The sequence below is a fragment of the Myodes glareolus genome, chromosome 20 (genome assembly GCF_982192425.1).
Source record: "Myodes glareolus chromosome 20, mMyoGla1.1, whole genome shotgun sequence".
NCBI lineage: Eukaryota > Metazoa > Chordata > Mammalia > Rodentia > Cricetidae > Myodes > Myodes glareolus.
Genome location: NC_142045.1, coordinates 28921511 through 28944333, shown reverse-complemented (window position 1 = coordinate 28944333; position 22823 = coordinate 28921511). Strand labels below are relative to the sequence as shown.

At 33.2% G+C, this 22823-nt stretch overlaps 1 protein-coding gene across 3 annotated transcripts in view; it reads right to left on the bottom strand.

Annotated features, from left to right (window-relative positions):
* The window catches only part of Nbea (neurobeachin), a 515411-nt gene that overhangs the window by 387792 nt on the left and 104796 nt on the right, over nucleotides 1-22823 (bottom strand). For all 3 annotated transcript variants that reach the window (XM_087899501.1, XM_087899503.1, XM_087899502.1), the window contains exons 11-13: nucleotides 9674-9782; nucleotides 3075-3227; nucleotides 1767-1935 (exon numbers count right to left, since the gene is read on the bottom strand). In XM_087899501.1, the coding sequence (XP_087755627.1) occupies nucleotides 1767-1935; nucleotides 3075-3227; nucleotides 9674-9782 (431 nt within the window). The remainder of the gene's footprint in view (nucleotides 1-1766; nucleotides 1936-3074; nucleotides 3228-9673; nucleotides 9783-22823) is intronic.

The window sequence follows — 22823 nt, the reverse complement described above, 5'->3', positions numbered from 1 at the left end:
TTTTTGGCTTTTGGTGACTAGCCATTGCAGTATACTAGCAATGTAGTTAGTATTTCTCTCAATCAAGAAACTTGGTGTCCCTTGCAGGGACAAGTGTTTCCTTCAACTACTCCATTGTTAGCATGTGAGCTTACATGTTCACAAACATTTGTCATAAACTGCTGCTAACGCTGCATGCAATGAATGCTATGCCAGGCAAGTTTGCCATTCCCAGTCCATCATTATCTTCCAATGTAATTTTGTCAGCACGCTAATTTATAAGTATTCAAATATTAAATTATTTGCAAAGAAAACAAAACAATACAAAAACAAAAACAAAAAAAACTTAAAACTATTTCTAATCAGTCTTTTCTGTCAATTCTAAACAAATCAAAGACAATCACATAAATGGGAACAGGTCACCACATTTCTAAAGGAATGAAATTTAAAGCATGTAACAGGAAGTATGATTAAAACTGGAAGAGTTTGAGCCTGTAGAAAAGCTTAACCATTGTCGTGTACCGACTCACTGACAGGGACAAGAGCTGCACTGTCAGCAGTTCTTTCCATCAGCAGACTGGGAATGATTCTCTTTGGGATTATTTTGTACTCTAAAATTGTACTTTTATATAATTAGAAACATGATTATAATCTTAAAACACAAAGGCAAACATATAAAATTTAAAGCAGTTTCTACAATACCCAGGTCAAACAGCATATCTGAAATAAAGGTTAAAAGCAGTCCAACTATGTTCATAGCAGCATTGCTTGTCATAGCCAGGACCTGGAAACAATCTAAACACCCCTTTACCAAAGAATTGATAAGGAGAATGTGGTACATTTACACAATGGAGTACTACACAGCAGAAAAAAATGACATCTTGAAATTTGCAGGAAAATGGATGGAACTAGAAAACATCATATTGAGCGAGGTAAACCAGAACCAGAAAAACAATTATCATATGTATTTACTCATAAGTGCTTTTTAAACATAAAACAAAGAAAACCAGCTTACAAATCACAATCCCAAAGAACCTAGACAACAACGAGGACCCTAAGAGAGTCATACATAGATCTAATCTACATGAGAAGTAGAAAAAGACAGGACCTCCTGAGTAAATTGGGAGCATGGGGACTTTGGGAGAGGGTTGGAGGGGAGGGGAGAGGAATGGAGGGGGCAGAGGAAAATGTAGAGCTCAATAAAATCACTAAAAAAAAATTTTAAAAAGCAATCTAACTACCTCAAAGTTAAAAGTACTAGAAGACACTCATGGAACCAGCCACATTTACCCACTTTTAATATTATGACTGTATCTTCCAGAGCTCTCCATAAAAAGCATCTAGGTTAAAATCAAGTGCATTTAAAAATATGAGTTCATTCTAAAATATTTTAACACTGTAACATTCTTAACACAATTAATTTGTTTGTGTATGGGGGATACACACATGCCATAGCATGGAGGTCAGTGAACAACTTGTAGGAATCAGTTCTTTCCTTCCATCTTGTGGAGCCTGAAGATATCATATACTCCTATCATTAGAATTTGAGGTAAGTGTCTGTAAGCACTGAGCTGTGTCACTGAACCTAGATCTCTCTCTCTCTCTTTCTCTCTCTCTGTCTCTGTCTCTTTCTCTTAACCATATGCAACTTCTAAGATAATAATTCTACCTCATAAGAAATCAAAGAGCTAAAGAATAACTGTGGTTATGCATATGTGTCCACTGTACTTTTACCCAGTATCCAAACAAACACATTAAAAAGGAAATGTGATGACAGGGGTGCTTACCTAATCCTTTAGGTGTAATGCCACTGCTGTCAGCAGGATTAATGACCCAGTAGTAATATTTTAATGTGTGCATTAACTGCAACACTGTCCCAACTCTTCGTATGGTGGTATAAATGGTAGCAGTTCCAATAAACTCAGCAGACAAGTAAGTATATAGGGAAAGTTGAACCTAATATATAATCAAAGTAAGTTTAAAGTATTTATTAAATATAAATTTCACTTTAACTGAAATGCATAGTTAAATACTACAATTTATTATGTAATTTTAAATAACTTTTCTTAATAACCATTTACATCTTAAAAAGAATAATCAAAACAAAGAGCCAACAAAATTGATTTCAATAAAGATAATCAACATGACCCAATAAGGAAAGAAGGTTCTAATCTAAGGATAACAGCCACTATCAATTATAATTGAGACTTTAATTGGTGCTAATCTCAGAAGAAATAAAATGAAGTAGCTGTGGAGGCTGTCTAGGCAGCTCTAAGGAAAGGATCTATCAGGGGCTCCTTGAGCACACTCTTTCCCACAGGAACTGCTGCAGTGCATCAGAGAGAACATGTACTGCCATAACACAGGCCAAAGGTTGCAGAACTCTACTTTCTTCATGTATTGCCACCATACAGAGTTATTTAGATTTTGACCATGTAAACATGATAATCAAGATATTATATTTGAAGGGGGAACAATCATTAGCTGTGGATTTAGTGCCATAAATAATGAGATAAGCTCTATGAAAATCAAAAATGAAACATTACTCACTCAGTTGTGTCAAAGATTTAAAAGCTACAAAACACAACCCAAAATCACTATACAACATACAAATTTAAGTTAGGATATGTTATGAATAAATTCAATTATATAAGGCTTTTATATAAATTTCTAGAAAAACACTGTGGCTTATGTATATGCTTATTTAAAAATATTTATGCCATGATAAAACATCTGAATTCAAAATGAAAGTAACTTCCCAGTCTAAATGAGCACAGTGTTCTAGTCTCCTTTTCTGGTCTTTCAATAGTGGCCAATTTTCTTTCGGCTGACAAGGAAAGAATCCTATCTAATAACAGAAAATGTAGCTCTATTCCACGTTTAATGTTTAAATATAGTTTTTTATATATAGTATTTATATACAGTATAATCTATATATTCAAATTTTTATCTCTGCCTTATACTGACTAGAAAATAAGCAAAAAATGTTGAATGTTTTGAACTGGATACATTAGATTCAATAACTATAAGCTATATCATTCATTTTACTTTATAACATTAAACTAAAATTAAACGAATGAACCTGAAATACAGACCTTTGCAGGTGTGTGTATCCAGATGGCCGGGTTGAATAAAATGTGGTCACAAAGTTGCTTCAATAGTGGTGCTCCATGAGATAAGCCATCAAGGTATTTTGCAAATGATAAAAACTGTTCCAGGACAGCTCTGGTTATATGAACTCTTGAGGACTAAAGGAAGAAACAGAGAGTCTATCTAGAAATATCTGTGACATCAAATTATACACTGTTTATAGGAAAAATTCAAATCGTACCAAAAGTTTAAATTAAAATCACAAAAGTATATATTGTCTCATTTAGTAAAAATGTAATCAGATGAAGTTTTGTGCTATTCCTTTGAGTGACAGCTTGTTATCTAAGTCTCTTTTCGGGAGAATTACATATAAGTAACTCTTTTCAATGTAAAGAAGTAAGTTATGAAAAAGACCCCCAAACTGGCAGAAGATCCTACAGAAATTAGATTAAAATAATTGTAATAAATTAGAGAAAGAGTGATTTATTTCAAAATCACTTCACAACAAGCACAGTAGAACCTGATGTTCAATTTCTCTAGACATTTTCAACACTGACAAATGCAGTTTGCCAGCCTCAACACAAACCTGCCTGGCCTGGCCATCGTAAAATCAGACCTGACTTTTCTGGTCACAATGTTGTTATTTGGTTTCATGTATCTCAGATTGATCTGGAGACCTCTGCTTAAATATGTCTTTTTTTGCCCTCCTTTCACTACAATTAAAATATCTCTTTTGATGACACTCTGACCTTCTTCACATAACATTTTTAGACAGAATATTCCCATCACACTCAACTGCTAACACCATATATGAGTTATCACTAAACACAGCTAAACAACAGACCTCCTGAAACTCATACCAATTTTTCAAGATGCCTTGATAAAATAGACGCTATCCTATAAAATTGATGAATATTTAAAGTACAGCCTGTCTAAAGTGAGATATCCTATAAGGGTATAGCATAGATTTTGAAAACGTATAATGAAAATAACATTTTAAAAGGTATCCTGACTTTTAAACTAATCAAGTACTATATAAATGTTTTAGATATACCAATTCTTGAGTATAGATATAATGATTCTTGAGTTATAGTTTATTTGGAAAATGCTACACTATAATATAATTTCAGACAAAAATGTGGCATAGAAAACACATTGCTCTTCAGAAAAACTCAATATAAACTCAAATGCTGAAAGGTTGCCAACACCAACAAGCATTACGACCATATTCATCTGATAATAATCTATAGTTTACAGATTAGGTTTTGAACTTGCTGGATGCCATGAAAGGCATCCTCAAGGGTATCACATTGAGTCTCTACACAGAGATGCTTGTCTTTTTATGCTCATTAATACTACTGGAGAGCAGTTAAAACTAAATATCCACAAATGATCTTTACAAAAAATTTCAAAACTGAGTTTTGCGGGCTACTAAAAGTTTTCCATGTGTACAATGACCCTTCTCTGCAATGGCATTCACTTTCACCTGTGGATGGAACATACTCATTATATCTCTGATTCTCTAAGTTATCTATCAGACTTTTTTTCCTTTTATCTTCCAGTCCCTTCTCTAATTGCTCAGTAAATTTTTATTTAACAATATTCATATTAAATTCAAAAAGTAAGCAAGAACAGAAAAGATAAACTGGGAAATCAGAAAAGATAAAAAGAACCCCAATTCTTAAAGTGTGTACTTCAATTGATTGCTTTACATTTTTTTCTGTTTTGCAATGTTTTCATTTTTTCAAGCAGAGTAATCTTTTAAAAAAAGTGCAGTGATAGACATATGTAGCTCAGTGGTAGAGTGTCCTCCTTGCATGTGTAAGACATTTGGGAAAACACACACACTAAAGAGATTTATACTTGGACAATTAATAGAAATAAATCTTAGGCAGAAGCATCAAAATGTGAACGTCACAGAAATATAAACTTTTAGTTTTGAGTCACAAAACATGAGACTATTTTAATTTATTTATTGTTCATGCATTTCTCAATGTATTTTAATCCTTGTCACCACCATCACCATATCGCATTCCAATACTTCTTACACAACGCAGGGATAGACAGCTGTGAAACAGTGTTTTCTGGACATGAATGGCCAATAATATACTCATGAACACCTACTTATGAGGTATATGAAGCCAGATGCTATGCATACATGTAATATCAGCTGAAGGCTAGGATGATCATGGGTTCTGGAACAGCCTGCCTAGATAGTTATCTCAAAAGAAAAGAAAGGAAGGCGCCTGGGGAGGAGGCTTACTGATTGTTCATCCAGAAACCCAGGTTCATTTCCCAACACCTACATGGTAATCAAAATTGTTTGTAACTCCAGCTTCAGAGGATCTCTTCTTGCCATTGTAGGCACCAGGCACACAACTGGTACACAGATACATATGCAGGCAAATCATTCATATGCTAAATAAATAAATCTTTGAAAAAAAGAAAGAGAGGAAATGAAAATGAAGGGGAGGAGAAGGCTATGTAACACATGAAGTGTATAGGTAAATACATTTGGAAATAGAATATTATATATTAGAAAAAACAATTGCAGTATCTACTTTGAAGTAACTAAAGAGTAAATAATAGCACTGAATGCTTTAAGGAGCAACTTATGCTTAATAAAAGAGTATTTATCCAACAGGATGTAAAGGCTTAGCAGAAATTTTTACTTTATTGCAAAAATCATTCAATACATAAAACATTCATTGTTATATGTTACATAACTGTGGGAATTATTTTAATTGGTAAACATGTATCATGAAATAATTGAACCTTAGTACCAAGGTTCACTTCCTAAGATACCAAGGGTGAGGTCCACCAACCTATTTCACATTAATCCAATGTTTGGGGACAGGGGACAACATTTATTTTATAGATTCAGCATCAAACTCTAGCATTTTCATTAAAACAAATATAGATATAAAGGAGGGCAAGACCTAGGCTGACAGATCTATTACAAGAAAAGAATCATGTATGGATGCAAAAAAAGGAAATTTGCCTTTCTACTGAGGATACAGAGCAAAAACCCTGTACACACGAAGGAGAACAGCTGTAGGATAAGTCAATCCTGGAGACAGCATAAAAGAGACATAGACAAACCTGTTGTCTGATACCATTTAAGACTTACATAACCAAGCCTAACACTGAATTCACTATTTAGATGGCTCTGTAACTTTTCTTTTCACTGTGTTTGAGAAATTTTCTTGCCTGTTGGTTTCCAGTTAAAAGTTTAACTAGTTTGATCTATCAGCAGGTTATTAATGGACAGAAAGCAAATGAAGTGGAGACACAGTTGTACAAATCAATATACTATTATTTCATTGAAGACATAAATTCACTCAAATACAAAACTCTTCTGAGTTATACTAAATAATAACTCTTGCCATTGTCCAGACCTAGCCAAATTCCCTTAATAAAGCTTACAACTTACTTCTTAAATAGCCAGTTATTAATTATTTTAATAACTCAAGCTGAATGTTCTGTCAACTTCTTGCCAAGATGAAGACTAATAAGCTATCGTTACCATTTGGATGTGAAGTACTGTCCACTCTCATGTACAGACGGTTGGCCCCTAGCTGGGAGCACTATTATAAAAGGCAATAGAAAGTTCACAAAGAAGCATCTAACTAGAAGTAGTCACTACAGGTAAGCCCTACAAAAATGCAAAGGATTCAGATGCAAGCAGAATAAAAGTAATAGAAGAGTAAAGAAAGGTGCTACAAAAGTCCAGCATGTGCATGCACACACTTACTGCTAGGAGAAAGGCAAAGAGGGATGATACAGTGAAGGCAAGGAGAAGGATAAAATATTATGTCAAAGGTAAGAGATTAACAATTCAATCAAATAAGAAGTAAGGTCATTTAAAGAAGTAGTGTGAGTGTAAGATAGACTATGTAAATATCCTGGTCAGTTTCAACCATCACCCTGAAACATGCTAGAATCATAGGAAAGTAGTCTCAATTGGTGCCTGCCCATATGATTCTACCCTGTGGACATGCCCATGGGAGATTATGTTGACTTTTAGTTGATATAGGAGGTGCCATCTCACTGTGAGTGGCACCATTTCCTGGGCAAGTAGTCATGGGCTATAAAGAAGGCTAAGCATGAGTCTAAGCCATCCACCTAGCCAAGCTGGCATGTATTCTTTTTCTCATGGTCTCTGCTTCAAGTTCCTGCCCTCACTAACTCAATGATACACAGGAACCTTTAAGTTAAAATAAGCCCCTTTCTTCCTTAACTTTCTTTTGTTCACTATTTTATCACAGCAACAGATATAAAACCAGAAAAGTAACAAATGTGGAAAGAAGATGATAATGGGACTAAGATTAGGAATCCATGCATGGTGAGGAGAGTAAAGAGTAGGAAATAGCAATATTCTTAATTTTAAATTCTAGAGATGTATTTATTACATTCTTTGTGGGACTGGCTTGTCTACATGTATGTATGTGTATAACATGCATGCCCAGTGATCAGTAAAGTCAGAAGAGGGCTTTTGGGTCCCCTAGAACCGGAATTATGGTTCATAATTACATGCCATAATCTAGGCACTAGGAACTTAACCTGGGGCTTCTGCAAAAGAACCAAGTGTTCTTAACCAATGAGATATCTCCCTAAGCCCTGATATTGGATACATTCTGATGGCTAAAATAATTATTGAGTGTTTGGGTTTGGGAAAATCCATAGTCAAAATGGATTAGAGTATTAGGTTCAGCTAAATGATAATGGCATTAAATAAGATAAAAAGGACAACAGAGCACATGAGAGAAAAAGCAGACTCAATATTTTGGCTAATGAAATTTGTGCAGAACAGTGGACATCATAGTGGAACTGAAATGGAAGAGACATGAGAATAATAAGTATCTATAGAATAATTAAAGAAACCAAATGGATGATCTTAATTGAATGACTTACAGAAGAAAAGTTTTTCCAGAATAAGACCAACAGGTGATCACAGACTTAAAACTTTAGGTAGGAATAAAAGAAGGCAAGAACAGGAAATAGAGAAACGGACACAAAACTGAAATAAGACATTGCTGAAATGTAATGTTGCAGCTGTTATCAAAGTAAAGAAAATCTGAATAAGCAAGCATCAAAACAAGGTCCAGGAAGGAAAGGTTTCAGCAATATGAATGCAAGTATGGTGATTACCTGAAAACCTTACTGGAACAACAGCATATTTACAAGTAAATGGAATTTTCCTATTTGGAGATTAATGACTATGGTTAACAAAGTAAGAAACAAATTAGAACTTCTTAAGATCAAACAGAAAAAAAATCTAAAAAATCAAAATGATTATGACAAACAAAAATTTAAAACGAAACAATACTTCAATTAGGTTTTGAAATACCTATCAAATAAAGTCTATTGCAATAGATTGTATTTTAAATTATAATTATTAAATGCACTGCCCATGAGATCAGTATTAAGAGTTGTCTATTATTAAACTTCTAGTCAACCTTGCACCAGAAGTCTCAGATAGTACAATAAAACAACAAGAAAAACAGAGATAGTTATCAGAAAAGAAATTAAGTCATCAGTTTTCAATGATAATACTTTTACAAACAAAATTTTAAAGCGCCTATAATAAACGAAGGAGTAGCAATAGCAATACAAGTTTGGACTAATCAATTGTTATATTTCTATATTCATGACAAGTCAAAAACTAAAAACATGATTAAGACATAAAGTAACATGTTTGATAGGAATAAATCCATCAAAAAACAGATAATTTTCTACACACAAAAATAGAATGCATCGTAAAGAATTAAAAAGATGAAATAAATATGTGAAGTGAGGAGTTTAATAAGAAGATCACTATAACAAACTGAAACTGCTTATTTTGTGAGAACTGATAAACTGATAAATGTGAAACTACAAAGACAAAGGAGTAAGGCAATCTTAAAGAGTAATAAGGACAGGCGAATACATTATCAGCTACTAAGATGTACCAAGAAACTATACAAAATCGTGTAGTGCCTAAAAAACAGAAAACAAAATCTTACTCATAAGGTCCCTATTTTACAGTTTTGTAGCACAGCAGAAAACTACCTTTTCAAAGCAATGGGTTAACTATACACGAGTGCTTGCACTCAAGAATGTTGTTATATTCCAGGAAATCCACTGTAGACAAAGCAGTATAAGTCAAGAATGCATTGAATTTACCTAACATACTGGAATCTTAGATTAGCACATGCTAACACTTCAAAACTTGCCTTTTTCCCCTCATAACTATTGGTCACTGAAACTTGTAACTTGTGGTCATTCTTTGTAGCACTAGGATGAGGAAAATTATTTTAAATTGAGTTTTCTTGAGACTGAATCTTAGTAGCTCAGACTAATCTCAAACTTATATGTCTCCTGCCTCAGTTTCCCTAGGCTTGGGAGAGAATTTGTCTCCAGTTTCTACTTTCATTCACAATTTCTTAATTTGATGTCAATGTTTACATTCAAAGCATACTATAAAATGTTCTTTAATTATCAAACAGTATTACCACTGAAAGATAAAAGGGTAACTTAAGAAAATATGATTAGAGATTTTTTATCAAATGTTCCAGTGACAGAAGCCACATACAAAAGCCATCAACACATATGTATCACTTACCTTTTCAAGTAAGTAGCCGATGACTAAAAAGCCTTTTCCACCCAGCATCTGTTCTTGCATGGCTACTGAACTTTTAAGTAATTCAACGAGGAATGCCAAAAGAGTAGCACTGTGTGTAAAGTACAGATAATTTCATTTTGTAGTCATTAAATATTTATTATAAACAAAGTGCTCCATTTGTTATGCCAAAGAATAAGAAACATTAAAATTAATTTCTATTTTGTTAAAAATACTATAGAACTTTTAATACACAAACATGTAGGTTCCCACAAGCAAGAGAAGATGTGATTAGTTTTATACTTCAAACGAAAACAATAAACTAAAAAAAACTATATAATTTATATCTCAGTTAAGCATAAAATGGGTCTATACATATATTAAAAACAAATTCCTATTTTAAGTGAATTTGGCAAAAGAAACATATCACTATTCTATAATATATACACTATCATAATATTGTATTTAAAAACAGGCTATAAATTTTTAATATGCACAGGAAATTGTTTGTGAAGAAGATGCCTGTTGTTAAACTAACTTATTTTAGAACTACCGTTTAAAAGCAAGCACTTGCTTCATATAAAGGTCAGCCAGAGAGATTTCACACACCACTTACATCCACGCATGCCCTCAGAAAAGTTCATGAGAACAAAGTAAAGACCCATATATTATAGAAATGAGAAACTGCTAAAATTAATTAATTACATAGTACTCACAAATATAAAATCAGATAACGATAGGTACCAGACAAAAAAAAGCACTTGGTATATATATATATATATACTGAATGAATAAATGAGGACACTAAAGAAAAGTGATTGCAATGAATTAAGTTTTGATAATGTATTTCTTTATAAGTTAGAGATATATTTTCTACCAGCAGCACTGACACATGAATGAAAATACACACCTTTCATTATGTGAGTTTAATGCAGTTATAATAAATTGCCATATACTAGACTTTATCAGGAACTGAATGGACATCTATCTGGAATGTTTTATAATATGCCTTATGTTGCCTATTTATAAAGAAACACAGCAGTACTCATTCTTTAATATATTTAAGAAAATTTGATAATGAGGAAAGATTATTAAAGAAATCTAATTAACTGGGTTTTGACTTACTTTTAGCTCACCTGGTTTCAAAAGTATTGACAACACACTTCTCCAGTAATTTGAATTATTTATATTTATTTATTTAGTTAGTTAGTTATTGGTTAGAATAAAAAAATCTCATAACTATGAGTAACAACAAAATGATCATTACCACTATTATAAAATTGATGATTAAACAAACTACTTGATATTCTGAAAAACATACTACCCAGAAATAAAGTACTTCATTACAGTAAATAAAAATGCAATCACATTAGATAGTTCTACATCCTTAAACCAACACACACAAAAAAAATGAAAATTAGTATTAGCAACCAGTGATAATCTTTTTACTTTATCCTTGAGCTCAAGTTAAGCATTTATAAGAAAAACACACTAGCAAGGACTCCCTTGGGATTCTGCAAAGAAGCTATTAAGCAATCTAGTTGATTTTAAATGAATTGGGACACTAGTCAAGTCCACTCACAAATAACTGCTTAAGTCTTCTATTACATATAACACTTCTGTTTAAATGTTGGAAGAAAAAGAAAGCTACTGCATAGACATTCCACAATTTTCAAACCTAGTCATTGAATTTCACATATACATGAGTTAGGGAAGTGGGTTCCTAAGCACCAGAACTGTCAAAATGGAAGACTCAAGTCTGCCTCACAATGGTCCGTATGATACATTAAGGAAAGAATTCTTTGACAAAGTCACACACACATATGCACATAAAATTAAAAAGATGCTGTGGACTTCTATAAGTCTTTTATGTCACAAAGCTATCCATTTGCAGTCATGAAATGCATGAACTCAGACCTATAAATATAGTGCCACTCCAGTGCAGAAGCAGAAGATACACTTGCTATAGTTCGAAAATCTAAACACAAAATCATGCTGTCCATAAAACACTAATTCCACTTTGGAATTACCCATGACAATAGAAAACTCAAATGCATTTACTAACCGAAGTATTTTTATTTCATGCCTAAGAACAAATACAATAATAGTTCCATATCTTTTAAAAAATAAAAATAAGGTATTTTTGACATGATGGACTTAATAGTAAATAGATGGCCATCTTCGAAGATGTACAATTTCAAACATAATTTAACAAACTTACCAGTAACTAAAATGCATCGGTTTGCTGCAGGGCTCACAATAAACTTGCAAAATTCTGTGTACTGCCATACAAAATTTCTCTCCATTCTTGCCTATTTTCAACTCCCCTAGATACAAAGGCAAATATAAAGGATACTTCAGCCCATTCCTATATCTCCTGCATTCCACTTCCTGTCTAGAACATCAGTTCATGTGTAGAGTGTCTAAACATATATCCTAAGCCAATAGGCAAGCAGCTCTGTCAGCCAAAACTAAGACAACATAAAACATGCTGTGCAAAGTACAGCTTCAGAGACAGTTAGAGGGTTCCTTGTTAGACTAGGGGGTATTAATTTTTATGCAGTGATATAAAATTGCTAACCTTTTCAATTAAAAGTATTATAATGTATTTTTGTAAGTAACAAACCTACTTTAGGAATAGATGGGGATTTGAAATTCTGCTCCTTTGAAGAACAACACTAATAATCTACTGGGGCTTTTTCTCCTGAAAATTTTAATATCTTCCAGTTCTTAATAAGCTTTGATTAAGTTAGCAAATAATATTCACATCATTATTTATGATAGCTAAACGTCACGAGGTGGAAGAGGTAGCATGATACCAACAACAAGTCAGGATAATTGTTGCCAAGGCCTGCTAACCATCTTAGTAGAGAATAATACAACAGTTGTGAACAACAGAGGAGAATATTTAGTTACTATATATAATAATTTTAAATGAAAATACATACACTATATTTTCATTCCATTAAAATGTATGTGAATGCAGATTGACTTATTTTCAGAGCTTTCTCCACTTAGTGTTTCAAAATAACTAATGTAGACTATTCATCGATGGAATCAAGAAGTTTTAATATCTTTGCGTAGTACTTCTGATGTTCAGATACACATGGCATTGCAAAGATATGCCTCCTTTGTAAATGAAGTGAGAAAGGATGAATAGATAATCTATGAACATTTCTAAAGCCTTCTCATATAAAAATAAAATCTGAATATTTGATTTTTATAACAAACAAGCTATATCTCAGATGGCTTAAAAAATAAACATCTTTTTATTAAATAGAATGTAATGAAACTATACAAAACTAAACAATTTGCTGAGCCAAATAACTTTTTCTCTACTTGTAAAATATGTATTTAATATCTTTAAAATTCTATAGCAAAATGAGTGTCAAATTAGATTCAAAAGTAGATAAAGCCCAAGTAAGATTTAAGATATCCTTAAAATCTTTTGAAAATTTCAGTTTTCATCTCTTTAAGCAGTCTAATAGTAAAATACACTAATATCTTTCAAAGATTATTAAAATCATATGAAATACCTAGTACATCACAGATTCTGTGTTATTTTGTGACTCCCAAGCCAATAGGGTCAATCTGTGTGGGATGCAAAGAAAGTTCAAGACTGATCTAAGAAACTTTGTGAGACCTTGGCACAAACTTAAAACGGGCTAGGGCAAGTGGTCCAGGGATATGGAGAAATGCTTGTCTAGCATGTGTAAGGCAATAGATCTAACCCCAGTACTTTAAAAGTTTTTTTTTTAAAAAAAATCAATATTTCAGAAGAATTAACCTCCTTCACAGTTCAAAATGAGAAAGGCCAAATCCCAGTTTCTAACTGCAAGTTCAGTTAGCAGTTTTTGAACATGGCGCTCCTAAAGACATCACTTCAAAGTTATGCAGGGAAACACTGTCATAGGAAAGAATACAGCAAATGCAGCATTGGTAAAAGAAAGGACAGACAGAAAGCATGGGGTATCTTTTGGGCATTTTTTTTTACTACGCAATGTCTTCTTGTTAATTTCAGTGTTTTCTTTCATGAAAATACTTAAGAGATTTGCAGAGGCATTTTACAACTCAAGTTATTAAGCATTTATATCTTCCTGTTATAGGTTGTAACTTCATATTTCAACATCCTATATTCGACAGATACAAAAAAACTTCAAAGTCTAAAATTTTACTATTTATATGTACCAATGAAAGGAACAAAAATGTTAAATGTATACATTGCCTGGAGAGATGGCGCATCAGTGAAGAGCATTGGCTGCTCTTGCAGAGGACCATGGTTTGGTTCCCAGCACCTATATGGTGGCTTATTTGTATCTCCAATTCCAGGGGATCTGGTGCTCTCTTCTGGCCTCCACGGGGCACCCACAAATTAAAATGTCCTTGTGCTCACCCTTCTGCTTTGGACTCACACCACCTCAACACCTGTAATGTAGCAAGAATGCTTCTCTGTCACTACAGCTCTGACTTCTTAAGAAAGCCACGTAAGTGGAGTAAGTACGTGATCTTCCAAGGTTCCCTTGTAGACTTTCATATATTATCCAAATTTGAGATTCAACCCAGCAAATACATATTTAGGGTTATTTTTAATTGCTAAATATTTCATGGTAGAAACTGATGAATCACTTTGGACATCCATTCATCTCAAGAGAGCACTAGGGTTACAGCATGGCAGTGTGAATGAATAAGGCTACTATAAAAATAAATAAGAATGTGTGAGTGAGCAGTTTCCATTCTTTTCTCATAAATAAGACCAAAGAGTACGAGAATAAAATATGTATGCATATGGCTGGCTTTATACAGAATTGCCAAACTATAATTCCAAAGATGCTGTATCATTTGGCAATACCACTAATACTGGGTTTCTGCTGTGTGTGGCACATTGCTGCAACAACTGGCAGCAACTTTGGGTTTTATGTTTGTTTGGTTTTGGTTTATTTAACCAGTTTACTAGGTGTACAATGGCTATCTAATAGTGATAGCCCCTCAGCTAATTCTGTTGAAAACCTTCTTGAGCTACTCTGACACATTCATTTTACTAATGTGTCTGCTTAGGTGAGATTTATTTGACTATTTTTTAATTGGATTTTTTTATATATTTGAGGGATAACGGTGCTTTGTATACAACTGAAAGAACTCGTCTTCAAACAAGACACGGGTTATTATTTTATTTCAATTCGTAGCATGTCTTTTCAATGCATTTTTTATTGTCTGAGAATTCAATACATTGATCAAGTTCTTCCCCTCCTACACTTCACCCAAATTTTCATGTGTTCTTTTTCTTAAGTCCAGCAAATCTACTTAGTGCTACCAGTACATGCATTAGTGTGGAACCATCTACTAAAGCACGGGTAGCCTCTTGGGGTGAAAAAACACCTCCAAAAAAGGTGTCCCATTTTTCATACCATGGTTTTTATTTGACAGTTAAGGTGTCTGGGAAAGGCACTGTTCCCTCATTATGGGGTAATTCCATTTAAACTTTCAAAAATATATATGCACATTTTAGGAAGCTTTATAGAAGTAAAAAGTAAAGCTTTTTCAAATTGTCACTATAGAAATAGGCTAGAAGATTCCTTAAAAGGCTAGTACTAGACCTACCATATTGTTATCATCAATACCATTGTGGTGGTCTGAATAAGAATAACCCCCATATGTTCATGTATTTGAATGTTTAGTGGGAGATGATCTATATGAAAGGGATTAGAAGGTGTAGCCTTGTTGGATAAAGTTTGTCACCGGGGGTAGGTAGTCAGGCACAGTGTCATTTTCGTTCTGCTGCCTGCAGATCAAGATGTAGAACTCTCAGCTACTTCTCTAGCACCAGATCTGCTTGCATGCTGCTAAGCTTGCTATCACGATGATAATGGACTAAATCTCTGAAACTGTAAACAAGACCCAATAAAATGCTTTCTAAGAATTGTAGCAGTCGTAATGTCTCTTCATGGCAATAAAACACGGACTAAAACAACCACCTTGGGCATATACTCAATAAAACTAGAGATGCTAGTTCACTTACGTTCACAATAGCTAGGAAATGGAAATAGTATACATGTCCATCAACTAATGAATGGATATTGAAAGTGTTGTTGATTTACACAACGGTCTATTATTCATCTGTTTAAGGAAAATAAAATTACTACATTTGCAGGTAAATGAAGTGATCTAAGAAAACATAATGCTGAGTAAGGTAACCCAGATTTGGAAAGACAAATGCTGTAGTTCTTTCCCATATGCAATGACTGTTTCTGAAATGTATGTTTAAACTAGAGTACCTGTAGAAGTCAGAAAACCAGTAAGATGGGGAGGAGGGGCACTCAAGGGATGAGAGAGTGAATGCAAGTGGTCTCAAAGGGGCATGAGAAATAACAGAAGAAGAAGAGTTATTAGAGGAGGGAGGGTGGAGGAGGAAGCATGGAAGGTATTTTACCACATTTTATCCAGAGCAGAAATATTGATTTTGATGATACCATGTGAATATTTTCTTTCACGAATTAGTTTTGGTGTCATATCTAAAGAATACTTTGTCCAGCCTGTTACAAAGATTTCCTCTTTAGTAGTTTCATAGTCTTTATTTTGACTTTTTTTTTAAAAAAGCAATTTTGCTTGGGATAAATTATTTATATTTGATTGATAATTTGGGCATATGACTATTTTCCTGCCATTATTTAAAAGTGTGCTCACACCTTTATCAAAAGCAAAACAAAACAAAAAACTCCAAGTGTTTAATTGTGTTCCTCATTGTAGCTTTATAGTAAGTCCCAAAATCAGCTAATTAAAATTCCCTATACCTCACTGTGTTGCAAATGTAGTTTAGGTACTCCCACATAATTCTTAGAGTCATCTTTTTCACAACAATGACTGGTGTTCTATTAAATCTGTATAACAATTTAAGGATGTTTTTAATATTTTTAGTGTCCCTATCCAGGAAACTTCTGTAACTTTCCACGTACTTAAATATTGAATTTATTTTATTTAATTTGCAGTTTGCAGGACAAAAATCTTATACGTCTTATGTAATTTATACTTAAATGCTTAAATTTTTAAAATATTCTTTTAAAAATCTGTGTGTGCATGCCTGACTCCGTTTCTGCCTGCCTGCCTGCCAGTCTTTTTTAGTATGTGTATAAGCATGCGTGTGCAGGTACATACAGAGACCAGAGGCATTAGTTCCCTTCATTGGAGTTACACATGGATGTTAGCCACTTTATGCAGGAATCAATCTTAGGTTCTCAGGTTCTCTGCAAGGGCAGTATGTCCTCCTAACTAAGCTATCTCTTTAACTTCTGAAACCACCCTTGAAAGTAATGTTTTAATTAGGTGTTGTATGGCACATTGTTAGATACAGAGAAAAATAGTTTAACTATTACTTCAGAATATTTTAACTTACATATGTTAAAGAGTGTAAAACTACTAAACTAAAATTGAACTTTCCACGTGTGTCAATTTCATGAAATTGTAGGCTCACAATAAGGAATTCTCCCCTTTCTATTTGCTCACTGACACTTTTCACTTCTCTTATCAAAAAACTGAGATTTTTGTTTCTGTTCTTTTATATTTTTCTCTAACTCTTTCCATATTCAGAGATACAAGTAGAAAAACTGAGACAATAAAAAATAAAAATTAAAAAGAAAAATAAATCCAGAGATGATTTGTCTCACTCATCAAAATGAAAGATGTCCCTCCATCAGGTTTGGCTGTTATAGTTTGGGCATCATTAGTGCATCTGCTTTCAGTGAGATAAGAATGACTGCTAGAAATTAGATCACAAACGATAGGATGCAGAAAGGACAATTAACAAGCAACTTCTAGCCTGGAAATAGAGGGTTTCTCTTACAGATGTAGTCATTCTCATTCATATTCTCTGGTTTCTCTCAAAATTCTACCCCACACCTCCTTCTTCAATTCCAGGTTTCTAATGCATAGAGTTCACCCTTAAGTGTACATAAAAAATCACAAACTATAATGAGCACAACACTACCTTAAAGGTACTATGATGTTTGCACAATTTACTCACTCCACTGTGTACTTTTGAGGGCTTTCTAATAGATAATCAATGAATTTTGCCAAATATAAAAAATTTTTCTCTCATACTGAGAGACAGAAACAGATAGAATATGCTGACTACAGGAAATTTTAAATCTTACTAATTTAACTGAATCCTCACACTAAGATGGTCCAATGTAGTTCACTACCTTGTAATTTTTGCATGCTAACGGGAAAGACCAGTGATAAACTGTACACCATCAGTTAATCAAGTCTATATGGTGTCACAGTGTCAATTGTCTTCAGATCCTTTCATAAAACTGACCTGTAACTCTGATCAAGAACTATGGCAATTCGCAAAATTCTCCAGATAAGAAATCAGTATGACAGAGATGCCATTGGTTATTATCAATTCCCATCTGAGCCTCAATAGACAGACTTCAATTCCTCGTTCCATTATAGTTAGTCATGTGTCTAAATCAACAAATGAGAGCAGAAATCTCTAGCAGGATACAAAGGTAAAGAGCTCATGTATAATTCTCTAATATCTTTCTTCTAAAAATAAATACTAGCTCCTTTGCAACGTGAGAGTGACACTTAAAATTAAATCTTTGAGTGAACTGTATCTGTCCATGTTAACAATATATCTTTCTTAAAGAAGGCCACCAAATTTCATGTATAATTTGATGATGTGGGATTCCCCTTTGTATGCTGTGAATACCACTGATTAATAAAGAAGCTGTTTTGGGCTTGTGATAGGGAAAAACAGAGCTAGGCAGGGAAAACTAAACTGAATGCTGGGAGAAAGGAGGGAGAGTCAGAAAAAGAGACAGAAGCTGGAACTTTACCCAGTAAGCCACAGTCTCATGGTGATACACAAACTAATGGAGATGGGTTAAATTAATATGTAAAAGCTAGCCAATAAGAAGCTAGAGTTATTTGGCCAAGCAGTGATTTAATCAATACAGTTTCTGTGTGGTTATTTCAGGGCTGAGCATCAAGGAACAAAAAAGAAGCTTCCCAAAAACCACTTAACACAAACCACTTAACACTGCATTTCTTATCCTAACAAGCAGACCTGAGGGGTTGGGGAAAACACTATATACTACTATGGACTTTACAATTCTGTCCCACTAGTCTCTTCTTACTTGATTTTAATTCTTCTTTATCTTCACATTATATATTCTAGTATACTTGTCTCTGAAAACTACAGCAACACCAAAATTGTCTCAGTTCTTACAATACTTTGCAAAAGCTTTTAATAAAACTCAGAGACCAAATACTTTAGTAAACATACACATGGACTTGTGGAGAACAGAAAACTAGATCATTTTATTAATATTTAAAATACGTGAATACTAACTCATGAGAACAATGTTTGATTATTATTGTTTCCCCACACAATTCCAAAATATCTTTTTTTTCGCTTCTGTAACTTCACTCAGTATGTATAGATACAAATTATGAAGTGCAACCTAAGTACAAATCCAAAAACTTCCTTTTCATGTGGAAGCAATATAAACTTGTTTCTTCTCTGGATTACATCACCATTGTTCAATATTCCCTATCAACCAGTAACTCCAGTTGTGGGCAAATAACAAACAAACAAAAACCTGACCACTTGATTAAAGCAGAAAAAGCAGCACAAAAATTCCATTTCAAAACTCTGCATGTCACTTTTCCATAACTCGATTACAGTTTGTAAGAGACACTGGTTACAGGTGGTTCCCATAGGGACTTCTGTTCTTAAATAAAACAACAGAAAGTTTCATTTTGAGAAATCTGCTCAAGTCATGAAGCTGAAGCTGTCAGCACATACATTTATGTACTTGCTTCTCATGAATGTCTAGATTTTGGCTGTAACACTGAGGGATGCCATGATTCCTTTTAGGGATCCACAATCATTCACAATTTTACAAAAACAAGAAAACAAGGTTTTGCTACTTTTATTGAAATAACAATCTCATGGCATGTTACTCTGGTGATATGTTAATCAATTTACATAACTTACAGCTTCTTCCTCTTCTAATTGTTAAGGATATTCACTGTAGACCAAGAGTCAAGAAGGCTTGACTCACAAAGATCACACCTTGGCCTAAGTATTAATAGTTCCTCTTCCTAAATACTTTTTATGTAAAAAGAATAACTGTACATACATATTAATGGACTTACATGTTATCTCTATCTCTATGTATAACTGTGTAATATTTAAGAGAGTTAAAGATAACTACATTCTTATGTATCACTTAGAGCAAAGGTATTCACATGATAAAGACATTCGTGGTTTCTTCTCTTACTTGTCTTCTCTAGAGTCACAGTACCATATAGGAACACATCAGAACTCCTCAGTCCCATCAAACTATAACTCAGTACCTACTGATTCTGTTCCCACTGGTCTTTCTAGATTTAATTTCTAAACTTTCCTTATTTGAAACCAGGCACCAACTTTAGCAGAAATACTTTAATTGATGTGCATGTTTTAGATGTTCCTACAAATAAGATTTAACTCAATAATTTACAAACAACTATGAGTTAATATTTTTAAAATCCCTTTTACTTTATACAAGATTTGGTACAAAAAAAGAAAATATAATAGAGATTACTGATATACTCTAGAATTTCTCTTGAATCCCTCATGCCTGTTGTCTTTTCTGTTGTATTTACCAGATAGGCAGCTGAAGTAGGCATGTTAAAAACAAAAACAAACAAAACAACACAGCTCATTCATTTTCTTGGAAACAGCTGAATATTAACAATTAATTTCTTTCCATGAAGAATTGCTTAAAAACATAAATGTTTTCAAGATGCTTTGAGTCTCTATACCCACAAAAGCTGTCAATAAATATCTTCAATACTCAGATTCTAAGTAACCTTGCCCATTAATAAAAATGAATTGTCAAAGAAGTATCTAAAGAGAAAGAAATTTAATGTTTTCATCAAACTATCATAAAAAAAATCTCAAAACAGAATAAAAAACCCAATAAACATCAAGGATTTATACAGAACTTAGAGTCTAAAAGATAGATGTCCTAAACATTTGTAAGATAGGAAAGTATGTAAAAAATAAACTTCTGTTATTATTCAAATAATTTTTGAGGGCTAAGCACTTACATTCTTCTTTGGTTTTGGCAGCAAACTATCTGCAAGTCTGTTTTTGTTTTTAAATCATAAACTAATGGTGACAAGACAGTCATTTTATAAGGACTCTATAAATTCAGGTGACCAATGCTTTGACCTACACTTGACAGTGGATCCTCATCAAAATTCCTCTTAGATTTAGGGAAAATGCCACATGTGTCCTATTCATAACTATACTAGAAGGTATAGTAAAATACCCATACAGTTCATGGCATCATATATGTCTACACATGATCCTTGTGCAAGATGCTCATTTCACAGGAACTGACCAGTACAAATCTCTAACCCTTGGTTTCCTGATCACTAATCTACTAGAAATTCTCACATTTAATTCTTGAATTCTCATATTTAATTAAACCGTGCCTGAACTGTATTAAAGTTGTAAGCTAGCTCTCAGAATTACAAAAGATCCATTTCAAATCTGCAACTGCTCTGAGCCAACTGTAACTTCAAAGATAGAATCCCCAAACCTTTTCAGATTCTCTTCGATCTTTGCCTTATTGTGATTTTGCCTTCAGACTGAGTTACCATGTAATAAAAGATGAGACTTAAAAGTAAACATTTTCTAGTAACTTGTCCAAAAAGACATTAATCTCTCTGCCAAAGAAAAGTCTTACCCCCATGAAAGTCTCTAAATGATATCCCAACAAAGTAATACCAAAGCAATCCTACAAAGGCATTCTGTTTCTGTCAGGTCAATAAGGGAGAGATTCTCAAAGATGTTACATGAAATAACATACATGAACCACAAAGAAAAAAATAGTAACACATTTGAATTTGGAAATAACTAGTATTTTTTAACCTTTATATGGTATATGACACAAATCTCTCAAAAACATTATTGAAAAATGTCTTCTCTGCACTAACAGTAAAAGAAGCATTTGCTGATCTGAAAATTGCACTGTATAGAGAGACATGCTTATCAACAGATGAAGAGTTTGCTCAGATTAAGTACAACTGATGCTCTAAAAAATCAAAGACCCTAGTCACATTCAGATTGTGAATTTTCTTGAAGAAAAATTGAAAAGCAACCAATGTTAAATGCATAATCTATGGGGTCCCCAAATCTATGAAGGGCTTTAAGGAACACTTTAGAACAGGTTAATAAAGATCCAGTCTTCTGTCTATATAAATAAAACAAGCATGGCTACCTGCCGTCTATTATTTCTATGTGTTGTACTTAAGTTTCACTTCAAAGATGATTTCCTTACATTTCAGTATTTTTTTTACAATGTCAGACAAGAAAATGCAGCAATATGTTCTTCCACAGAAGTATAAAAAACAAGGAAATAAAATTAAATGAAATATTTTAGCAAATATCTAATAAAGTACTTAAATAAAATTCTAAATAAAAGTACTAATTATATTTTATATCAACAACAGCAACCTACACTAGGAGAAGCCATCTTATACAAACATTGTTTTACTTATTTGGCTTAGCAAACACAATCACATGCTACATTTTGGCTAGTTGGTGTAAAAGTACATACTACAACTCTAACAATCTATGTATAGCAGTACATTTTTCTGAATTAAAAATCAAAAAATATTTTATGTCACTTTAATGAATAAAGTAAAATAAGATTAAGGTAGTTAGACAAGGAAGCATCTAAGCTTAAAGGTAATTCTGTTGTTTTATGTATGACAAAAGAGCTAATTAGGACATTGCTAAAGGAACACAAAAGTCAACTTAATTACAGGAATAACTTTGGTAAGTCAAGACAGAAAGAAAAGAATAATTTAACTTTACTAAACTAAACCAAGTCCCAATTTTCACCTTGTAAGAGAACCTTTGGAATACATGATCACTGATGCAAATGTTTTATGAAATTCTCTGAGTATTGTCTTACATTCCATCATTCTAGATAAAAACCTATAGTGATAATTAAAAGTGAAAGCACAGACCTACATGACTTCATTTAAATTATTATTTGAAATCAATTTTTAACTTATGAAATATCATAGTTTAAGATACCACTTAAAAATGAGATTCTAGAAGCATTCATAATGTTCCACGTATGGCTCTGAAATC